Raw genomic sequence first — 24,654 nt, forward strand, 5'->3', positions numbered from 1 at the left:
GCATTTCTCTCTTTTGCCTGGGACATCCAGGTCAGGGGTGAGTGATCAGTGATGAGCCTGAATTGGCGTCCGAGCAGATAGTATCGTAGAGACTCCAATGCCCATTTAATCGCTAAACATTCTTGCTCTACTATACTATAATTTTTTTCAGCAGGAGACAGCTTTCGGCTCAAATAGACCACTGGGTGCTCCTCACCCCTGACCAACTATGACAGGACCGCCCCCAACCCCACACTTGAAGCATCAGTTTGCACTATGAACTGCCTTTCAAAATTTGGGGAAATTATTACCGGTTGATGACACAGAGCTAATTTCAGCTCTTGAAATGCTCTGTCTGCTTCAGGATTCCACCTCACCATTACTGACTCTTTTCCTTTCGTTAGATCCGTCAAAGGAGGTGCTGCAGTGGCAAAATTTGGGATGAACTTCCGATAGTACCCTATCATGCCGAGAAAAGTCCTCACCTGCTTCTTTGTTGTGGGCCGAGGCCAATCTTTGATAGCTTCAATTTTGTTTAGCTGTGGCTTTATGAGACCCCGCCCAATTATGTGACCAAGGTAACGGGCCTCCTCTAGTCCTATTGTGCTTTTCTTTGGATTGGCAGTTAAACCCGCCTGTCTTATGGAATTTATCACTGCCTGGAGCTTAGGGAGATGACTTTCCCAATCCATGCTAAACACCACCACATCATCTAGATATGCCGCCGCAAAATGCTGATGCGGACGTAATATCTCATCCATCATGCGTTGAAAGGTTGCAGGGGCTCCCTGCAATCCAAAAGGCATGCGTACATATTGGAACAAGCCATAAGGGGCAGTGCTGGGCGTAATGGAAAAAACTACGCTTACGGATCATTACGCGTAATTTTACGCTATTACGCATTACGGAATTACGCTTACGGCATAGACATTCTTTTACGGTATATGTTTGTAATTACGCATAGCCCTTACGCAATTACGCGTAAGAATACCGTAATTCAGGTTGTTACGTTATTGGCTTACGCGTAAATTCCTACTAGCAATTAGTGCGGTAATGCTGCTAAGCGGAAAAGTTGACGCATGGATCAATGTTAGGTAGCCGCCGACTTTAAGGGTTAATTGCAAAGCCCCCTTAATTGCTAAGAGCCTCAAATTTGGAGAATATATTAAGGAGATCAGAAGGAATAAGAGGGAAAAAAAAGTTTTCAAAAAGACCTTATAGTTTTTGAGAAAATCGATGTTAAAGTTTCAAAGGAAAAATATATACATTTAAAAACCCGCCGACTTTAACGGTTAATAGCAAAGCCTGCTTAAAAGTTAGGAACACCAAATTCACAGTGTATATTAAGGGGATCAGTGGGAATAAGAGGAAAATTTTTTTTTCAAAAAGACCTTATAGTTTTTGAGAAAATCGATTTTTAAGTTTCAAGGGCAAAAATGTCTTTTAAATGCGGAAAATGTCAGGTTTTTTTTTGCACAGGTAACAATAGTGTTTTATTTTCATAGATTCCCCCAAGTGGGAAGAGTTTTACTTACTTCGTTCTGAGTGTGGGAAATATTAAAAAAAAACGACGTGGGGTCCCCCCTCCCAGACCTCTTTAACCCCTTGTCCCCCATGCAGACTGGGATAGCCAGAATGCGGAGCACCGGCCGCGTGGGGCTCCGCACCCTGACTATACCAGCCCGCATGGTCCATGGATTGGGGGGTCTCGGAAGCCAAGGACAAGGGGCTCTTCTCCACCTCCGATGGGCGGTGGAGGTGGAGGCCGCGATTTCCTGGGGGGGGGGGGGGGTTCATGGTGGCATCTGGGAGTCCCCTTTAAAAAGGGGTCCCCCAGATGCCCACCCCCCCTCCCAGGAGAAATGCGTATAGAGGTACTTGTACCCCTTACCCATTTCCTTTAAGAGTTAAAAGTAAATAAACACACAAACACATAGAAAAATTATTTTAATTGAACAAAAAACATAACCACGAAAAAAGTCCTTTAATATTCTTAATTAACCATTAATACTTACCTGTCCCTTTAAAAAGCCAGTTCCCACGCAATATCCTCGGAAATATACTAATCAGTTACAATGTAACAAAGTTGTTAGAATTGTAACACCACCGCACCCGACGTCACTCGCCGCCGCCGCTGCATCCCCGTCTGCGCTGCACGGACCGACAGAGCTCTGAGCTATATAGCTCAGAGCTCTCGAAAGCATCTTTGTATTTGGGCTCCAAAAAAAACTGACATTTTCCGCATTTAAAAGACATTTTTGCCCTTGAAACTTAAAAATCGATTTTCTCAAAAACTATAAGGTCTTTTTGAAAAAAAAAATTTTCCTCTTATTCCCACTGATCCCCTTAATATACCCTGTGAATTTGGTGTTCCTAACTTTTAAGCAGCCTTTGCTATTAACCGTTAAAGTCGGCGGGTTTTTAAATGTATATATTTTTCCTTTGAAACTTTAACATCGATTTTCTCAAAAACTATAAGGTCTTTTTGAAAACTTTTTTTCCCTCTTATTCCTTCTGATCTCCTTAATATATTCTCCAAATTTGAGGCTCTTAGCAATTAAGGGGGCTTTGCTATTAACCCTTAAAGTCGGCAGCTTTTTTATATTATACGGGAGCGTAATTTTACGCGATTACGGCAGACTGTGTAATTTCAATGGGAGTTTACTGCCTTACGCGTAATTTGTGACGCGTAATAACGTAACCTACGGTCTACGCGTAATTAATTACGCGTAAAACCGTAACCTTACACGTAAAGCTTACGGTGCATTTGTAGTGAATTACGATGCGTAATTACGCTAATGCGTAATTTCGGCCCAGCACTGATAAGGGGTGGAAAATGCTGTTTTCTCTTTAGCTCTATCTGTTAAAGGCACCTGCCAGTAACCTCTAGTGAGATCTAGCGTTGTAATGTATCTGGCGGGGCCTAGTCTCTCAGTCAGCTCATCAATTCTCGGCATGGGATAAGCATCGAATTTTGACACTGCATTTAATTTACGGAAATCATTACAAAACCTTAGGGACCCATCTGGTTTTGGAACTAAGACAATGGGGCTACTCCACTCACTTGTAGACCTCTCAATGACCCCTAGTTCTAGCATCTTTTCAATTTCTTTTTCAACAGCCTGTCTGCGAGCTTCTGGAATTCTATAGGGCTTTAGGCGAACCCGAACCTTGGCATCAGTAATAACGTCATGTTTAATGATGGAGGTACAACCTGGTAAATCTGAAAACACATCCGCATTCCTTTGCAGAAATTCCCTGACCTCCTGCTTTTGGACGGTGGACAGGGAGTCCACAACTTTTACCTTTCGGATCCCCTCCTGGCTTGTGGAAGGCAACTGCAGAGTGGCTAACATAACCTCTCTATCTTTCCAAGGCTTTATCAGGCTAACGTGGTAAATTTGTTCCTTCTTTCTTTTATCTGGCTGATAAACCTTGTAAGTTACCTCACTCACTTTCTCGCAAATTTCATAGGGCCCCTTCCATTTTGCTAAGAACTTGCTTTCTACCGTGGGGATCAACACCAACACCCGATCCCCAGGGTTAAAAGACCTAACTTTAGCTGAGCGGTTGTAAACCCGACTTTGGGCTTCTTGTGCCCGCTGCATGTGTTCCCGGACAAATGGCATAACAGCAGAGATCCTGTCTTGCATAGTGGACACATGTTCAATTATGCTCCTATGGGGAGTGGATTCTTGTTCCCATGACTCTTTGGCAATGTCAAGAAGTCCCCGTGGACGTCTCCCGTATACTAGTTCGAACGGGGAAAACCCGGTAGAGGACTGGGGAACTTCTCTGACTTCAAACATGAGATATGGCAAAAGACAGTCCCAGTCTCTCCCATCCTTATCCACCACTTTCTTTAACATCCCTTTTAGGGTCTTGTTAAATCGCTCCACCAGCTTATCGGTCTGTGGATGGTAGACCGATGTGCGAAGCTGCTTTATTCCCAGAAGTTGACACAACTCCTTCATGATTTTTGACATAAAGGGTGTGCCCTGATTGGTTAGGATCTCCTTTGGTATACCAGTGCGAGAGAACACATGCATCAACTCTTTTGAAATGGTCTTGGAGGCCATGTTTCTTAATGGTATAGCCTCAGGGTAGCGTGTGGCATAATCGAGGATCACAAGAATGTATTGATGACCCCTGGCTGACTTAACTAGGGGTCCAACCAGATCCATTGCCATCCGCTCAAAAGGTATGTCAATGATAGGCAAGGGAATTAGAGGGCCTCGGAAGTGAGCCAGAGGGGCTGACAATTGGCATTATGGGCAAGATTCACAATATCTCTTAATTTCTGCAAAGACACCTGCCCAATAAAACCTCTGTAAGACCCGTTGTTGAGTTTTCTCAGCCCCGAGGTGACCTCCCATGACATGTTTATGAGCCAGGTCTAACACGGTCTTTCGAAAGGGTTGGGGCACCACCAATTGTTCTAGCAGTCCTTCTCTCTCCTGGCTCATTCGGTATAATAAATCATTTACCACCGCAAAATGAGGAAATACATTCTCTGTACCAGACCCTTGTGGCATACCATCAATCATGACAACATTTTCCCAGGCCCTAGTCAGGGTGGGGTCCCTCAACTGGGCTGTCCCGAAGTTATCTCTAGAGACCTCCAAATCCCGCACTGCAGGCTCTATGGAGGTCTCCAGAGGCAACTCCGGTTCACCCGCAAATACAGTCAAGGGAGAAATGTTTACTTCATTGCCATTGGCCCCTGGATTACTCAAATTCCCCATGGACACATCATATTTAGGCATACAGTCCTCTGAGAACTTATCAGGAGGGGTACCTAGGGGTTCCTTGCCCCTCCATAACTCCCAGAAGTGGGGAAAGTCTCGTCCCAAAATTACACTATGTAATAGCACTGATGACACACCCACTTCATGACAAACAGTTCCACAGTCAGTTTCAAATGTCACAAATGCAGTGGGATAACTTTTAGAGTCCTCATGTATGCAGCTGACCCCAATGCGAGGTTCATTGAGCTGATCAGAGCTCACCAGCTTAGCATGAACTAAAGTCACTAAACTGCCGGAATCCAGCAATGCATGAACAAACCTTCCATTTATCTTTACAACTGACATGTGTAACTCAGTATCTACAGTACATACCGGCCGAGCGAATAGGGACATCCTTCGAGCATAGTCACACTCCATTGACTCCTCAGGTAAGGGACACCGGGCCGCAATATGTCCCCAGTCATTACACCTCCAACACTGTATGGGGCCGCGTCCTCCTGTGGGAAGGTTTGTACGGACTTTTGCCTCATCTTTGGGCTTTTTCCCCAGCCTTTCTTTCACTTCCGGGTTCTCGGGGACCAACCCTCCTTCCACCTGCTAGGGGAGGAGCTCGCCTTTGCAGGGTAGTATCCTTTGCTGGAGACCAGGCTAGGAAATCCTCAGCAGCGATGAAGCGCTCAATCATCTCGACCAGCTCGTCAGCTGACTGTGGATCTGCATGGCTCACCCACTTGCGCAGTTTAGGAGGCAAACATCGGATGAAATGATCCATAGTAACCCTCTCCACGATCTGGGAGCATGTAAGGGCCTCAGGCTGTAACCATTTCTTTACCAGATAAACCAGATCATGCATCTGCGATCGCGGTGACTTTTCTGGATGGTAAGTCCATTTATGCACACGCTGGGCCCGCACTGCTGGAGTGACGCCTAGTCGGCAAAGTATCTCTGCTTTGTTTCTCATAACTTTTGGCATCCTCTGGGGTTAAATCAAAATATGCTTTCTGAGAGTCCCCAATTAGGAAAGGTGCAACCAGTCCTGCCCATTGATCCGTAGGCCAGGCCTCCCTTTCTGCAGTCCATTCAAAGGTATGAAGGAAAGCCTCCACATCATCATGTGGTGTCATTTTTTGAAGAAAGTGGCTAGCTCGGATTGTTCTAGTATTGCCCCGTGATTCCGGGGCCCCCTCCATGGTGTGATTTATCAACTGCTGCACCACTTCTGTAAGGGATTTCCGATCACTCTCCACAGCTGCGGCAACGTCCGTCAGTTGTGCGGTCAACAGTCAGTTAGCCTCTTGTTGCGCTGTGACAGTCTGTATCAACTGGGCATTGGTCTCTCTCTGGGCTGCATTAGCTTGTTGCTGAGCCGCGTTAGAGATGAGCAGCTGCTTGAGGACGTCCTCCATGTCTTGGCAACAATTTTATCCAGCCGCCACTTGTTCTTGAAAATTGGAGCGCTAGCCCTTTAAGACTGGCTGCAGTTTTTGCTGTCTCTTCCTGCCCGCATCCTCCACCAATTGTAGCGGTTACCCATAGCAACAGGGTTAAGACAGTTCATAGAAGAGACAGCAGGCTTCCAATATTGTAAAAGTCAGGCTCCTGCCTGGTTTATTTATGAAAATTAAACAGTTGCCAGTGAATACAAAACAGTCCATCAAACAAAACAAAACCTAGCTCGGCTGAGCAACTACCTGTCTCACTCCAGTCCCTGACTGACTATACATAAACAGTATTGTAGCAAAACATACAAGCAACATGGCAACTTACATTGTACATGTAGAGTTTAGCTTTTTCTCCCATGTGAGAGCTCTGTTCCCTCCAGAGTTCAGGAACCAAGTGAGCTCCTTCCTGGTCAGACTGGCTGACCTTTATTCAGCACTTGTGCTCCACCCTGCACAGGGGTAATACCTGGACTGTGCCAGGTGGCCAGGGAACCCACCCACACTTCCCTGGCCAGCTCCGGGACCCTTAACCGGCTTTTGAAAAAACCAACATTAGCACACACAGTTTTTTGTTTTTTTTCCTGGAGCTTTATTTGACCAAGCACCTTAAACAAGGTGCTACATACACTCCATCCATAACCTTTCCTATAAGAGCCTGTGACACCCTGTCACAATATAGTTAGTGCCCCTTTTAAGGACTTCCGAGGCAAGGGGGCTAGTTTTACTCACCTGGGGCCTCTTCCAGCCCATATCAGCTGTCTCGTGTCCTCGACCGCAGCCCTGGTCCTTCGTGTTGTACCGCTGGCCGCCCGTAAAGATTGAGACCCTGCCAGTGGGTCGGGTCTTCTGCGCCAGCGTGTCCATGTCATCTGGCACGTACTGCGCCTGCGCACAACTACTGCACAGGTACAGTATGCGCCAGGTGATGTAGACCCGTGGGCACGAATGTCCGTGCAGGTGCAGAAGAGCTGACCCACCAGCGTGGTCGCGGTCTTTACCGGTGGCCAGTGGGACAATGCGGAGGACCGGGGCTGCGGCGAGAGCACAAGATGGCTTATTTGTTTAAGCCCTCTCATCTTTTAGTCCTTCAAGTAGCACAGCATTTTGGGATTTTACTTATAAAATAGAAGACCTTTTTGCAGAGTGATAGTTATGGAAGTTGTATTTTGAGAAGCTCACAATGGTTGTGCACAAAGAACTCATAATAGGGCTTTTTTAAAGACATATCCAATTAACCCTTAGACCATTATACAATTAACTTTTTCTCTGAGTTTTCCCAGGAGATTATTTTCCACACTTAGCAATAGAAAAAGGACTAGAAAATAGGTAAAACTGTAATATCAAACTTACATTGAGTATTTTCTTGCTTTGTGTGAGCTTTAAGGCTAATTTCACACCAGGACGTTGCGTTAGAGGGGACGTTAAGGTCGTATAACGTCCCCCTAACGCAACGCCTGGTGGTGCTGGATCTGGACGTCAGAGTGAGCCGCGTTGTGCAGCTCACTCTGGCGTCAGTGATGCCGTGATGCGCACTCTTGTGCGCATGCGGCATCACGTGGTCCCGCCGGCCAATCGCCGCACAGAGCGGCCGCTCCAGGAAGTAAACACTGCACGTCACAACGTGCAGTGCATATTAATTAGCCATGTGCCTGGCCGCTCTCCGCTCCTCCACAACATTACTGAGCATGTGCAAGCAGTCTAACGCGGCTCAGCCGCGTCTAAAGTACTGCATGCAGTACGTTGTCTTGTGACGCAGCGTTACAATGTAACGCAACGTGGGCACTGTGAACAGCCCCATTGATTTTTCATTACTGTGCGGTGGGCTGCGTTACAGGCTGCTCTAACGTGCGCCTGTAACGTCCCACTGTGAAACCAGCCTAAAGGTTTGAAAATATCTCCTTGGAGAAAACTCAGGAGATGAATACTGTAAATAGAATATGGGCCTCAGGCTTTCAAAATATAGTGAAGTTACTTTTGGAAACCATTTGATCTTTTCTAATTTATCAAAGTGCAGAAGAAAAATGTCAGCTGTTATATGACTAGTGGACAGACAAGTATCCAAAGGAGGGGTCCGCACACAGACTTAATGAAGCAAAAAATTCAAGTTTTTATTGCTCCATTACACACATGCAATGTGGACAGACAACACATAAACTAATGTTTAAAGGATACCCGAGGTGACATGTGACATGATGAGATAGACATGTGTATGTACAGTGCCTAGCACACAAATAACTATGCTGTGTTCCTTTTTTCTTTCTCTGCCTGAAAGAGGTAAATATCAGGTATGTAAGTGGCTGACTCAGTCCTGACTCAGACAGGAAGTGACTACAGTGTGACCCTCACTGATAAGAATTTCCAACTATAAAACACTTTCCTAGCAGAAAATGGCTTCTGAGAGCAGGAAAGAGATGAAAAGGATCAATAGTTCATTGATTTTAGCTCTGGCATACGTCAATGAATGTGTCATTGAGCAAAAACAATAAAACAGTTAAAACTTAAAAAGTAGATTTAAACATAAAATAAAACTGCGGAATATCTTAAAAAGTCATTTTTAGGAGAAGGAAAATAGATACAATTGTTTATTTCATTAGTTTATTTTCACCTTGGGTGTCCTTTAAGCAAATGTTTAGATAGTTTACCGTACAAGCTATTTACTAATGTCATATTTTCTCTGCCTCTAGTGTGTACAACTCTGCCTATGGTAGACAGAGCAGGGTGGAAAGCCGAGAGCAACAAGTGCACAAAGTCTATAGTGCCCTTGGGCACTTCATTGAATAACGTACTCATCCACCACACAGCTGGACCTTCCTGTGCCACCTCTACTGACTGCGAGAAGCAAATGAAGATCATACAGAAATATCACATGGAGGATGGACTACTGAATGACATCAGATACAAGTAAGAAACAAAAAAGTTTCTGTAATGATCAGCAGTGATCAGCTCAGCGCGCTACTGACATCAGTATACTTTAATAGATGTATATGCAAGTGATTGGTGCACACGTTTACACAATATAATAATAGCAATACAGCGGTAGTAACCCCCAGTGGGGAAGGCCCACTGGTGGAGGTGAGGAGTAACCCCCAGTGGCGAGGGCCCACTGGTGGGAGCGAGGTCAGACAGGCAGAGGTTGGCAACAGATCAGATTGGTAAAGGTACAGAATTGTAAGGCAGAATCAGAGTAAGTATTCAGGCAGAAGTCGGCAACAGATCAGATTGGCAGAGGTACAGAATCGTAAGGCAGAATCAGAGTCAAGAACAGGCAAAGAGTCATCAACAAGTAATCAATACAATGTATATATATTAATCCTAGTCTAGTGTGAAATCCCCGGGGTCCTGCCGGATCAAAGCACAGTAGCACACAAGGATCTGACTAAGGTCTGAGCGCTAGCACCGTGAAGTATTCGCATCAACAGACAATGGGCTACTGACATCTCCAAGCTTAAATGCAGACAGGCAATTCCAAACGTCCCGCCCAAAATACTTCCACCAATCAGCAAAGAGAGACAGCAGCCAGATGTCAGCTGACCGGCCGATCAGCTGACTCGTCTCCTAAGCCCATAAAGGTCCTGCCGCTCCATGCGCGAGCATGCCGACCTGACCTGATGTGCAGCAGAGAGACCTGTTCTGCCAGAAGCCGTGAGAGACGCCTGCAATGATGCGGCGAGAGCCGCCATGACGTCAGACGCCGAAGCGGCGGTAGCATTGCTTTCCGCCACTGAGGTAATTTCACTATTCCTAACAGTTTTATAAAGCTGGTCAATAAAGATCAACTGCATGCAAACATAAAAAGTATTCATTAAAAAAATAAATAATAAATAATTTTTCATCAAATACCTGTACCTAAATTTTGGGTGGATTCACTGCCAGTTTCCTATATAAAATAGGTGAACCAACTGTGGAGAATACTCAACTCAAGTAAGCATTAAAATCTCCTGGGTCGGTCAGATGAGCTCTCAGCTACTGATATACCAACAATATGTATTTTTGGTATAACAGTCATAGTATTTCCAATGAAATAACTAGAGTCTGTGAGCAAACCCTTTTTCTATAAAAAATGTACACAGTGTATACAGAGGATATACAAAGATTTCATATAACACGGTCAGAGCTGGGACAAGGTCCTCCAGCACCCAAGGCTGAGACACCAAAGTGCGCCCCTCCATCCCTGCCACCCCAGCTGTCACACACTGATTGCTATTAGACTAAGAGGGCCACAGGGCCCACAACGTCCCCAACACCTTAATATCTAGTTATATGGCTTGCAGTCACTGCCATGTATCCCCTTTTCTTATTTATTTCTGGTTCAAACACAATTAGGAATGACAGCTGAATGAACTGTGTGTCCCCTCCTACACAGCCTCTCCAGCCTATGCCTCGGCCCGGCCCTGAACACGGTTATAGTCAATTTAGTAATAGCAAAATAATTTAGCAACATATTTTGCTCTTAAAGGGACTCAGAGCTTAAAAATGAAAAAGATTTTATAGATACCTGGGGCTTCCTCCAGCCCCATCTGCTCGGATCGCTCCCACGCCGCCGTCCTCCGCTGTCTGCAGCTTCAGGAACCGGGTCCTCTCACTGACGTCAATCAGGGCCAGCTACGCAGAAGAAGTGCGCCCTCTACGTATCTCTCCAGCGGCTGCTGGAGAGATACGCAAACAGCGCACTTCTCTTACGTTAGGCTGGCTTTGACTGATGGAAGAGCTGGGACTCGATACCAGAGCTGCGGGCAGCGGAGGACGGTGTGGGAGCGATCCGAACAGATGGGGCTGGAGGAAGCCCCAGGTATCTATAAAATCGTTTAATTTTTAAGCTCTGGTACACTTTAAGGAGTACATAAGATAAGAATATGTACCACTTCCTTCAGATCATATCTCAGCAATGTATCTTATGATCTTTCTTATACCTATATTTATACACAGATTTTTTTGATCATACGAGATTTACGTGATTCTCAGTGTATCCACATTGGCAAGACATTTGTTGGCACATGTCTCCCCACGTTATAATCCTGGCCTTGTATTTAATGAATTGAATATTGAATATGCTGAGCTACTAGGTATACTGTCTGTATTCTGAAAGTTACTAAAGTTACTTTATTTAACCACTTCCGGACGTTGGTAATTGAAATCTATGCCCTGTTTGGGACCTGTTATCCCTGCCAGGTCGTAGATTTCACTTTCTGCACCACACGCTCCCGCTGCAACCGCCTATCGCGCCGCTCTCATACTGTTGCAACCCACTTGCTCTGCAGTCGCTATGACAGCAGAGCTCTGTGAGCCAGTTAGGAGCCGATTTCATTGGCTCCTGACCCTGTGATCACTGTGAGGAGCCAATGAAATCAGCTCCTAACCGGCTCACAGACCTCTGCTGTCATAGCATCAGTAGAGCGAGAGGGATTCAGCAACAGGAGAGCGGCGTGAATGGTGAGAGAGACAGGTCCATGCAACATGACATTGGTGAGTCCCGTTTTTGTACCAGCAAGTCTCTGGTCCTTAAAGGAGTTATCAGGGCAAATCTATGAAAAAGAGTAGTACTTACCGGGGGCTTCCTCCAGCCCCAAGCTTCCAGGACCTCCCTCGCCGCAGCTCTGAAGTCAGCCGTTCGCCGCAGCTCCGACCCGGTCCCCGGTGATGACGTCAGAGCGACCTCCAGGTCGGAGCTCCGGCGAATGGCTGACTTCAGAGCTGCGACGAGGGAGGTCCTGGGAGCTTGGGGCTGGAGGAAGCCCCCGGATAGATTTGCCCTGAAAACTCCTTTAAGGAGTCAGACTGCTGGTACTTACGTGGTTAAAAAAAACACAACTGTATTAACCACTTCAGCCTACAGCGTGGAAAATATCATGCATCCGAGCAACGTTCACCTCCCATTCATTCGCCAATAACTTTATCGCTACTAATTACAATTAATTGATCTATATCTTGTTTTTTCCGCCACTAATTAGGCTTTCTTTAGGTAGTACATTTTGCTAAGAATTATTTTTTTTCTAAATCGATTTTTAACAGGCAGATTAACCACTTCCCAACTGAGGGGTTTTACCCCTTGACCACCAGAGCAATTTTCACCTTTCAGCGCTCCTTCCATTCATTCGTCTATAACTTTATCATTACTTATCACAATGAAATGAACTATATCTTGTTTTTTTCGCCACCAATTAGGCTTTCTTTAGGTGGGACATTATGCCAAGAATTATTTTATTCTAAATGTGTTTTAATGGGAAAATAGGAAAAAATGTGGGAAAAAATTTATTATTTTTCAGTTTTCAGCCTTTATAGTTTTTAAATAATGCATGCTACTGTAATTAAAACCCATGAAATGTATTTGCCCATTTGTCCCGGTTATAAAACCTTTTAAATTATGTCCCTATCACAATGTTTGGCGCCAATATTTTAATTGGAAATAAAGGTGCATTTTTTTCAGTTTTGCGTCCATCCCTAATTACAAGCCCATAGTTTATAAAGTAACAGTGTTATACCCTCTTGACATAAATATTTAAAAAGTTCAGTCCCTAAGGTAACTATTTATGTTTTTTTTTTTAAATGTAATTTAGTTTTTTAATTACAAAAAAAAAATTGGGGAGTGTGGGGGGTAAGGAGATAATTTTTTGTGTAAAACATTTATTTGTATGTAAAAAAAATGCTTTAGGGTGTAGTTTTACTATTTGGCCACAAGATGGCAACAGTAACTTTTTGTTTAATGCGACCTGCAAGCGTCCTTCCGGACGCTTGCAGGAAGTACTAGGAGGCAGAGAAAGTTTTTTTTTTCACAATGATCGCGCTGCTTATCGGAGAAGCAGCGGATCATTGCGGGGCTTAGATCAATGAACGGGAATGGATTTTCCCGTTCATTGATCTCCGGGCGAGCGGCGGGCGGCGTGTTTACCAGCGGGAGTGCGCGCTAGAGCGAGCTGGAGAGCGGGCAGCGTCGGGAGCGCGGAAAGTACGGATTTCTCCGTCCCTGGGGGTGAAAGGATGGAAAAAGGGACGGAGAAATTTGTACACGTGGGGGTAAAGTGGTTAAGAAAGAAATTGAAAAAAATCCTTATTTCTCACTCAGTTTTTGGCCATTGTAGTTTAAAATTAATACATGCTACCGTGATTAAAACCCATGTATTTTATTTGCGTATTTGTCCCGCTTATTACGCCTTTTAAATTATGTCCCTATCACAATTTATGGCGCCGATATTTTATTTAGAAATAAAGGTGCATTTTTTCAATTTGCGTTCATCACTATTTACAAGCTTATAATTTAAAAAAAAAATGAATAAGATGCTAACATGTATATTTAAAAAGTTTAGATCCTTAGGTAACTATTTATGTAGTAGTTTTTTTTTATTGTAATTTTTTCATTTATTTTTTAATTAAAAAATGTATGTGGGTAATTTTAGTTTGGGAAGTAAACAGCTATTTTTAGATGTAATTTAATGTAATTTTTTATTTAAAAAATGTATGTGGGTGCAGTTTACTATTTGGCCACAAGACAAAAAAGTTCCTGGAGCGTACGATCACGCTGCCAGGAACTATTAGGAGGCTGTAAAAAAAATTTCCGGCCAGAAATACAGCGCTTTCTGCTTAGAAAGCGTCGGTATTTCTCCGGGGGACTGGGAATTATATTCCCATTTACTGATCGGGGGGCTAGCGGCAGGCAGCAGGAGCGCGAGCGGGAGCATGCGCGAGAGCGTGCACGGGAGCGCGCCCGATCACGCGCACCACTCTGCAGGAGCAGCACAGTCTATCTGGACGGATATATCCGTCCAGATAGAGTAAAGTGGTTAAAGGATCACTATCACAAAAAAGTAGGCAGTTAAAATCTGACAGAACCAACAGGTTTTGGGCCAGTCCATTTCCTCATGTGGGAGTCTCAGGGTTTTCTTTGTTTTCAACAGCATTTCCTGAAAAGCAGTTGCAAAGTCTAACTGATGAAATAGTGTGCAAGTGAGTAGGGAGGCTGGCTGGTATCTTACTATTTCTGGCAGGTAAACTGCTGTTTGTGAAATGCTGTTGAAAACAAAGAAAATTCTGAAAATCCCCCATGAGAAGATGGACTGGCCAAAAACCTGTCGGCAGATTTTAACTAACACTAAGTCCAAGGGGGACAGGCCCTATAGGTACTAGAAAGCACAGATAAGTCGCTTAATATCTAAAAGAGCTATTTGCTCAAGAGGAGGGAACAGGCGTATCAGGTCACTCCTCAGTAGGTTAGAACACTTCTCATAAGTGCAGAGACAGTGGCGTAGCTAAGGAGCTGTGGGCCCCGATGCAAGTTTTACATTGGGGCCCCCCAAGCACTCTATACATAACAATTGATTTGGCGCACCAAAACCTGCCAATGGCAACTACAGTGTCAGAGGTGCAAGAAGGGGATGGGGAACAGCTTGTTAATGATTACCACTATTCAAAGTATCTATAGAAGTGATTACTATGAGCACAGGACCAATACAGAGCTAATACTGTAGTTCAGGGAGGGCCCTTCGGGGCCCCTCAAGCCCAAGGGCCCCGATGCGGTCGCTACCTCTGCACCCCCTATTGCTACGCCCCTGTGCAGAGACCAATATATAATGTGGAGGTCTTTGCTGATCCCCCACAAAAATGATTGTGGTGTAGCTATTCCACATAGAGTTCCATATTATATTATATATATATAAATATGTATTCCCAATTATAATTCTTACAGCTACTTGAGATGATCTAAAAATAAACAACAATTTAATAATCAAGATAAAATATTTCTGACACAAAAAGCATCATTATGCTGTAATGCATGGATTATGTATGTACTTTTAACGTCTTACTATTCACATTTTAACGCCCATAATTTATACAATGATAAAATAATGGGCAAGCAAGCAGATAATGCATGAGCAGGAACAAACGTTGCACCTGCTATCTGCTTACTTGGTCCTCACTTGATGTGTTATAGAATTAACAGGCATTAAAGTAAACCTGAGATGGCGAAATATAAAGATTTTATGCTCATCCGGGGCTTCCTCCAGCTCCATGAGCACCAATGTGTCCCTCGCTGTCCTCCCGAGTGCCTCCCTTCAGCCGCAATCAGCCCTGGCAATCCGGCTCAGTCGCACCAGTTGGCTCTTCTGCGCATGTGCAGAAGAGCTGACTGGCGCGATTGAGCCAGATTACTAGGCAAACGGAGGCACTCAGTAGGACGGCGAGGGATGCATCGCTGCTCATGGGGCTGGAGGAAGCCCCGGATGAGCATAAAATCTTTATATTTCACCATCTCAGGTTTACTTTAAGCTTTGAGCAACAAGAGTTTTCTCATGTAAGCTTTTATTTATGTTGGTAACATTTACCCATTGAAAATAACACACATAAATGCAAGCATTAGCTTGGATTGATTCACAAAAGCTTTCTTAAGAATTATCTCTTTGGGGTTGATTCATTAATAACAACACACTGGAACAGGTAGTCACTTGACAGGCAGTCTACGGGGCCAATCAGAGTGCGGGAATAGCATCCTGTAACGTGATTGGACCCACAGAGGCTCAGGGCAGGACAGTGGAGAGCTCGTTGTTTGCAGGGTGAGCAGGCATAATTTACTAGCTCTCGCTATGCTGCACTCCCCGCAGCATAGCATGCGCTGAGTGCCCGCTCCCCTGACTTAGCCTGATTACGCACGCTATGCTGCCATTAGCGCATGTAGCATGCAGGGTGCCCAGAATAAGTGGCGGTGATTCAGTAGCGCGTATAACAGTAGCTAACTAACACTGTTATGCTGTGCTATGGTTAGTGAAATCAAGCCCTTGGTGTTTTGTTACATAAGGGGCTGCTTGGTCAGAGTTACAAAGTCAGTGAATTGTGACCTTCATCTTTTTTTTTTTCAATTAAGTTTTATTGAAAAAGTTCAACAGTTTACATTTGAGTACAAAGTAGAATAGTATGAGCACTATAAATGTACACATCAAACATGACATTCTTATCTAGAAATATGAGAACCCAACAATTACATATATTCAAGAAGTACTAAGGGTCGTGCTCAATTCGAATACTCATAGTAAGTAACTGAGGAAAAGAAGCAATCTAGAAACCTAGATATCTATGCCATAAATTGCTTTGCAAGGCCTGTCCAACTCAGGGAGGGAGAAAGATGAGTACGGAACAGCAAGAGTGAGCTCAAGGAGAGGAGAGAGGAAGAGAGGGAAAAAAAGGAGACATGCAGACACCCCACTATCACATGGACCCCATGATTTGTTTGTATGTGTCCGAGCATTGGAAGTCAATCCAGACCGACCAGGTCATGGTGTATTGCTCAGATCGCTCATGCGATAAAAGAATAAGATGTTCCATATGCTCTATGAATTCAATTCTTTTGATCCAAGATCTAATTGAAGGGGTGTTGGGGGACTTCCAGTGAAGAGGGACAATTGCTCTGGCAGTGTTAATAAGATGGATAGTTAGTTATTGATTTTTTATGACTTAATGGATTCATGGGTATTATGTAGGAGCATGGTGGCTGGGTTGAAGGGAATTTTATCCCATGAAATAAATTTCATCAATCGGTGGACTTCCGTCCAGAAGGGGGTAATTTTAGGGCAGGACCAGAATATGTGAAGGATATCGCCCCCACCAGCGCCACATCTCCAACAAGAGTCAGGTGACGAGGGGAATATTTTATGCAGTACTTGTGGAGTTTTGTACCATCAAGACAATATTTTGAAGCCTAGTTCTTGAGTATTTATGTTTAGAGAGCCTTTGTGGTTTAGAGCAGGGGTCCCCAACCTTTTTCAGCCCGGGGACGGGTATCCAGACCAAACCTTTCTCTGGGGCCCAGGGGGAGGGGGGCGGCAGGGGGCATAGTTTGCGGCGAAAGCAGCCCTCCCTAATTGGAGTGGCAGGAGCCCCCCCTAAGATTTGGAGTGTATAGTCAAGTAGGTAGTATCTAGGTATAGTTGCCCCCAGTATAGGTAGCTAATAAAGTTGCCCCTGTAGAAGGAGTAAAGTTGCCCTAGTATAGTTACCCAAGTATAGGAAGTATAGTTACCCATGTATAGTTAGTAGTTACCCCAGTATAGCTAGTATAGTTACTCCTGTGTAGCTAGTATAGTTAGCCCAGTATAACTAGTATAGTTAGTTATAGTATAGTTAGTATAGCTACCCCTGTATAGCTAGTATAGTTGCCCCACTATATTTAGTATAGTTAGCCCAGTATAGTTAGTATAGTTAGCCCAGTAGAGTTAGTATAGCTACAACTGTATAGCTAGTATAGTTAACCCTGTATATTTAGTACAGTTACCCCCTTATTAGTTACCCTTTGTATAGCTAGTATAGTTAGCCCAGTATAACTAGTATAGTTAGCCCAGTATAGTTAGTATAGCTACCCCTGTAAAGCTAGTATATAGTATAGTTGCCCCACTATATTTAGTATAGTTAGTCAAGTATAGTTAGTATAGCTACGCCTGTATAGCTAGTATAGTTACCCCTGTTTAGCTAGTATAGTAAGCCCAGTATAACTAGTATAGTTAGCCCAGTATAGTTAGTATAGCTACCCCTGTATAGCTAGTATAGTTGCCCCACTATATTTAGTATAGTTAGCCCAGTATAGTTAGTATAGCTACCCCTGTATAGCTAGTATAGTTAGCCCAGTATAGTTAGTATAGCTACCCCTGTATAGCAAGTATAGTTACCCCTGTATATGTAGTATAGTTAGCCCAGTATAGTAAGTATAGCTTCTCCTGTATAGCTAGTATAGTTAGCCCAGTATAGTTAGTATAGCTACTCCTGTATAGCTAGGATAGTTAGCCCAGTATAGTTAGTATAGCTACTCCTGTATAGCTAGTATAGTTAGCCCAGTATAGTTAGTACAGCTACTCCTGTATAGCTAGTATAGTTACCCAGTGGCGGATCCAGGAATTTTTTTAGGGGGTGCTATGCAGGTGCTGGAAAAATTTCCGGGGTAGCTGATGGCCGCGGCAAAAAATGGGTGTGGTCATGACCAGATGAGGGCGGGGCTAACTGTAATTTAAAGTGAACCCGGGTGAGAGTGATATTGAGGCTGCCATATGTATTTCCTTTTAAACAATTCTAGTTGCCTGGCAGCCCTGCTGATCTATTTGGCTGCAGTAGTGAACTGAATTACACCAGAAACATGCATGCAGCTAATCGTTTCAGTTCTGACAATATTGTCAGAAACCCCTGACCTGCTGCATGCTTGTGTGAGCAGATTTGAACAAAAAACACGTTCAATAATTTGGCAGATCTGACCCCAATATGCACAATCTTCAGCAGATCTGACCCCAATATGCACAATCCTCAGCAGATCTGACCCCAATATGCACAATCGTTAGCAGATCTGACCCCAATATGCACAATCGTTAGCAGATCTCACCCCTATATGCACAATCGTTAGCAGATATGACCCCAATATGCACAATCGTTAGCAGATAGGACCCCAATATGCACAATCGTTAGCAGATACGATCCCAATATGCACAATCGTTAGCAGATTTGACCCCAATATGCACAACCGTTAGCAGATATGACCCCAATATGCACAATCCTCAGCAGATCTGACCACAATATGCACAATCCTCAGCAGATCTGACCACAATATGCACAATCCTCAGCAGATCTGACCACAATATGCACAATCCTCAGCAGATCTGACCACAATATGCACAATCCTCAGCAGATCTGACCACAATATGCACAATCCTCAGCAGATCTGACCACAATATGCACAATCCTCAGCAGATCTGACCACAATATGCACAATCCTCAGCAGATCTGACCACAATCAGCACCACCTGTTGAAAAAGAAAAACCCATTTACTCACCTACTACAGTCAGAAGACCTCCTGTCCCAACCTCCTCCTGTCCCGACCTCCTTGTGGCGCGCAGCTCCCACCCTCCTCTTCCTTCCCGACGTCACGTGACTTCCTGCTGTGAACTGACTCGGCGTCTCTTAGATGCCTGAAGTCAGTTCACGCCAGGGGGTGCTTTGGGGGTGCTTGGACAATTCTAGGGGGTGCTTGAGCACCCAAAAGCACCCCCCTGGCGCTGCCCCTGTAGTTACCCCTCTATATTTAGTATAGTTATCCCAGTATAGTTAGTATAGCTACTCCTGTATAGCTAGTATAGTTACCCCAGTATAGTTAGTATAGCTACTCCTGTATAGCTAGTATAGTTACCCCTGTATATTTAGTACAGTTAGCCCAGTATAGTTAGTATAGCTACCCCTGTATAGCTAGTATAGTTAGCCCAGTATAGTTAGTATAAATACTACTGTATAGCTAGTATAGTTACCCCTGCATATTTAATATAGTTAAAAAACACACGATTGGTTCACACGATAGCCAGGGGCCCCGGACCTCTCTCACTGGCCGGGGCCCCAAGGCCAACATGCGATACCTGGAGGGGAGTGCAGGTGGGCCTGGACCTCTCACACCCAGGCTCTGGACCTCTCACATCCAGAAAACTCACCAACACTGCCTCCATACTGAATGCTAAATTCGACACACACAAGCAATAGAACACAGCAGTACATGCATCCAGCTACATTCAAGTGGTCAGCAGGTGCTCGTCAGCCAATCAGGATGCACTGTCATACACCCTTTACCTGCCATACCACATCTAGCAGCCATTAGCATTCAGGTGGGAGGCTTCAGTGGGACGCAATCACAAGATTGCGTCGCTAGCAGGACCGCGCCTGCGACTGCGTCCAACTGAAGCCTCCCACCTGAATGCTAATGGCTGCTAGATGTAGTATGGCAGGTAAAGGGTGTATGACAGTGCATCCTGATTGGCTGACGAGCACCTGCTGACCACTTGAATGTAGCTGGATGCATGTACTGCTGTGTTCTATTGCTTGTGTATTTAGTATAGTTAGCCCATTATAGTTAGTATAGCTACTCCTGTATAGCTAGTATAGTTAGCCCAGTATAGTTAGTATAGCTACCCCTGTATAGCAAGTATAGTTACCCCTGTATATGTAGTATAGTTAGCCCAGTATAGTAAGTATAGCTTCTCCTGTATAGCTAGTATAGTTAGCCCAGTATAGTTAGTATAGCTACTCCTGTATAGCTAGGATAGTTAGCCCAGTATAGTTAGTATAGCTACTCCTGTATAGCTAGTATAGTTAGCCCAGTATAGTTAGTACAGCTACTCCTGTATAGCTAGTATAGTTACCCAGTGGCGGATCCAGGAATTTTTTTAGGGGGTGCTATGCAGGTGCTGGAAAAATTTCCGGGGTAGCTGATGGCCGCGGCAAAAAATGGGTGTGGTCATGACCAGATGAGGGCGGGGCTAACTGTAATTTAAAGTGAACCCGGGTGAGAGTGATATTGAGGCTGCCATATGTATTTCCTTTTAAACAATTCTAGTTGCCTGGCAGCCCTGCTGATCTATTTGGCTGCAGTAGTGAACTGAATTACACCAGAAACATGCATGCAGCTAATCGTTTCAGTTCTGACAATATTGTCAGAAACCCCTGACCTGCTGCATGCTTGTGTGAGCAGATTTGAACAAAAAACACGTTCAATAATTTGGCAGATCTGACCCCAATATGCACAATCTTCAGCAGATCTGACCCCAATATGCACAATCCTCAGCAGATCTGACCCCAATATGCACAATCGTTAGCAGATCTGACCCCAATATGCACAATCGTTAGCAGATCTCACCCCTATATGCACAATCGTTAGCAGATATGACCCCAATATGCACAATCGTTAGCAGATAGGACCCCAATATGCACAATCGTTAGCAGATACGATCCCAATATGCACAATCGTTAGCAGATTTGACCCCAATATGCACAATCGTTAGCAGATATGACCCCAATATGCACAATCCTCAGCAGATCTGACCACAATATGCACAATCCTCAGCAGATCTGACCACAATATGCACAATCCTCAGCAGATCTGACCACAATATGCACAATCCTCAGCAGATCTGACCACAATATGCACAATCCTCAGCAGATCTGACCACAATATGCACAATCCTCAGCAGATCTGACCACAATATGCACAATCCTCAGCAGATCTGACCACAATATGCACAATCCTCAGCAGATCTGACCACAATCAGCACCACCTGTTGAAAAAGAAAAACCCATTTACTCACCTACAGTCAGAAGACCTCCTGTCCCAACCTCCTCCTGTCCCGAACCTCCTGTCCCGACCTCCTTGTGGCGCGCAGCTCCCACCCTCCTCTTCCTTCCCGACGTCACGTGACTTCCTGCTGTGAACTGACTCGGCGTCTCTTAGATGCCTGAAGTCAGTTCACGCCAGGGGGTGCTTTGGGGGTGCTTGGACAATTCTAGGGGGTGCTTGAGCACCCAAAAGCACCCCCCTGGCGCTGCCCCTGTAGTTACCCCTCTATATTTAGTATAGTTATCCCAGTATAGTTAGTATAGCTACTCCTGTATAGCTAGTATAGTTACCCCAGTATAGTTAGTATAGCTACTCCTGTATAGCTAGTATAGTTACCCCTGTATATTTAGTACAGTTAGCCCAGTATAGTTAGTATAGCTACCCCTGTATAGCTAGTATAGTTAGCCCAGTATAGTTAGTATAAATACTACTGTATAGCTAGTATAGTTACCCCTGCATATTTAGTATAGTTAAAAAACACACGATTGGTTCACACGATAGCCAGGGGCCCCGGACCTCTCTCACTGGCCGGGGCCCCAAGGCCAACATGCGATACCTGGAGGGGAGTGCAGGTGGGCCTGGACCTCTCACACCCAGGCTCTGGACCTCTCACATCCAGAAAACCCACCAACACTGCCTCCATACTGAATGCTAAATTCGACACACACAAGCAATAGAACACAGCAGTACATGCATCCAGCTACATTCAAGTGGTCAGCAGGTGCTCGTCAGCCAATCAGGATGCACTGTCATACACCCTTTACCTGCCATACCACATCTAGCAGCCATTAGCATTCAGGTGGGAGGCTTCAGTGGGACGCAATCGCAAGATTGCGTCGCTAGCAGGACCGCGCCTGCGACTGCGTCCAACTGAAGCCTCCCACCTGAATGCTAATGGCTGCTAGATGTAGTATGGCAGGTAAAGGGTGTATGACAGTGCATCCTGATTGGCTGACGAGCACCTGCTGACCACTTGAATGTAGCTGGATGCATGTACTGCTGTGTTCTATTGCTTGTGTATTTAGTATAGTTAGCCCATTATAGTTAGTATAGCTACTCCTGTATAGCTAGTATAGTTAGCCCAGTATAGTTAGTATAGCTACTCCTGTATAGCTAGTATAGTTATTGTGTAAGGAAGAAAGCAGAACCCAGCTGCAAGCGAAAGCGATTCACCCACTCACTAGTTATTACATTGTATATTACTTTTCAATTTAATTAAAGTTTTTTCCTGTTTTTTGGGGGGATATTTTGGGGGTGCTCTTGGGCCTCAGGCAGGGTGGGAGGTGCCGTCCCGGGGTCCCTCAGGGGGGTGGGCGTGCTCGGACGTGGGCGGGTAACGATGGCAGCCATGTTTCGTTGGGACAGCTTCATACAGGACCTTCAAGGTGAGAGGGAACGAGTTCCCTCTGGACCATTGGTTGACAAGGAGATACTATACAGCTTTAACCGTTTACAACGCTTATTGGAAACCAAATCTAGGAAATATTGGGACCTAGTATATATTGACAAATATATTGCCGAGCAGATCTGTCCACATCATATGCGGGTTCAAATCTTTCCCACTTCACGGCACGTGACCGAGGATTTTAAAAGGAGATGGGAGTCAAACTTTGAAAAGAGTTCACAAATAGCTTTAACGTATATGAAGGAGTCACACCAAGCTGACATTAACTTTTTAGACAAGAAAATTGAAGCCCTTAACACTCGTCTAGAGATGCATAAGGATAAGCCCATCTTTATATCCAGAAATGAATTGTTGAGAAAACATATCCATAAATATAACTTGGACATAATTGATAAAAAGGAATCCAAATTTGAGAGAGACAAACTGTTATACAAAATGGGTCAAGCGTACCTATGGAATATGAATAAAAAAACCACTAGGTAGGCCCAGACCGAAGCCTCAGGTACCTACCCCCCACAATACAGGAGAGGCCTTGGATAGTATATCTGAGGCCCCTACCAGTGAGGATGAGACTATTTTGAATGCTCCCCAAAATCACCCTAGTGACACTAAACATGTAGAGACTCCCATACAGGGGACCAATACTCCCACTGCACAAATTAAGAGAAAATAAATGACCTCACCCCCTGGCACTTCTGACTACTTAGAATCTCAAAAAGACACAGACACTTTTTTAGAGAGCACCAGTGTGCCCAACAAAATAAAAGGAAAAGAAAAAGACAAAAAAAACACGGTAAAAAGTGCACAAACCCCAAGGAACCCCTCACTTTCCCCACACCAAATGAATCCTTCCAAGAAAATGAACATGGAGCAATATCTGCATCCAAAAAAATAGACACTGATGAAAAAACAGTAATTAATCTCAGTCACACTCCACTAACACGTGACCAAATTTCAGTTTTGTCCTTAGGTTTGGGTTTTTCCTTGGCACAGAACATTGACAAATTCAATTGTGCCAAGGATTTAAACCTTTTTGCACGAAAAGTTATCCTTAAACTCCAGCATAAACGAAGGGAGGAGGCTCTACTAGGAGGAGCTATACAAGATTGGTCAGACTTTACTAAAAAAGACTATAGGGCTCTTCGGGACCTGACTGCCCTATGGGAAGAGGGATACATACCAGACGAACAGCTGACAGTGATTGAGGAGGCCACTAACACTAATGATGTACAATTTAAAAACAAATCTCGCTATTTTCCATCCCTGTCTTCAAATCCAAGGGTCAGTGTCTTTGTGGAGATGGTGTTGAAGGATCTTGATACCCTACATATGGGACACACTGCCGACAATCTCTCAGGAGCACAGAGACGGGCTCTTTCTGAATTGGCACAAATGTCCATGCTTACGGTGAAGCCCTCCGATAAGGGGGGCAACATCGTAGTAATGGACAATGACCAATATGAGAATATGTGTTATCGTATATCGTATTTTGAGAAATAAGGATTGGTATCAGAGGGCCTCTGCGTCCGGCGTCCTGAGGGACCAGGGCGTACTTTTTGGCATCATCAATTGGGCGGCCAGCAATGGTATCATATCAAAGGAGGTGTCATCTTATTTGAAGATACCTCATCCACAGATACCAACATTTTATGCACTACCAAAAATTCACAAATCTATGATTAATCCCCCAGGCAGGCCGATAATATCGGCCTGTGGGTCACTAACTGAAAATGTTAGTAAATATATTGATTATCATTTACAGAAGCATGTGCAATCTTTACCCTCATTTGTACAAGATACCATGCATGTGCTGCGCATTCTTGATGGCCTCCATGTGCGCCTGGGTACCCTCTTGGTGGCACTGGACGTAGAGGCCTTATACTCAAGTATACCACACAAAGGAGGAATCCGAGCAGTGGCAAAGTTTTTGGACACGTTGCCTTGTACGGAAACCGACCACTCAA

The 24,654-nt window shown here is 44.5% G+C and overlaps 1 protein-coding gene across 1 annotated transcript in view; it reads left to right on the forward strand.

The window, feature by feature from the left end:
• The first annotated feature begins 8,859 nt into the window (after nucleotides 1-8,859).
• The window catches only part of LOC137528056 (peptidoglycan recognition protein 1-like), a 168,311-nt gene continuing 152,516 nt past the window's right edge, over nucleotides 8,860-24,654 (forward strand). Inside the window, exon 1 of the mRNA XM_068249293.1 lies at nucleotides 8,860-9,070. Within this exon, the coding sequence (XP_068105394.1) occupies nucleotides 8,871-9,070 (200 nt within the window). The 5' untranslated portion in view covers nucleotides 8,860-8,870. The remainder of the gene's footprint in view (nucleotides 9,071-24,654) is intronic.

This window comes from Hyperolius riggenbachi, chromosome 8 (assembly GCF_040937935.1).
Source record: "Hyperolius riggenbachi isolate aHypRig1 chromosome 8, aHypRig1.pri, whole genome shotgun sequence".
Lineage (NCBI taxonomy): Eukaryota > Metazoa > Chordata > Amphibia > Anura > Hyperoliidae > Hyperolius > Hyperolius riggenbachi.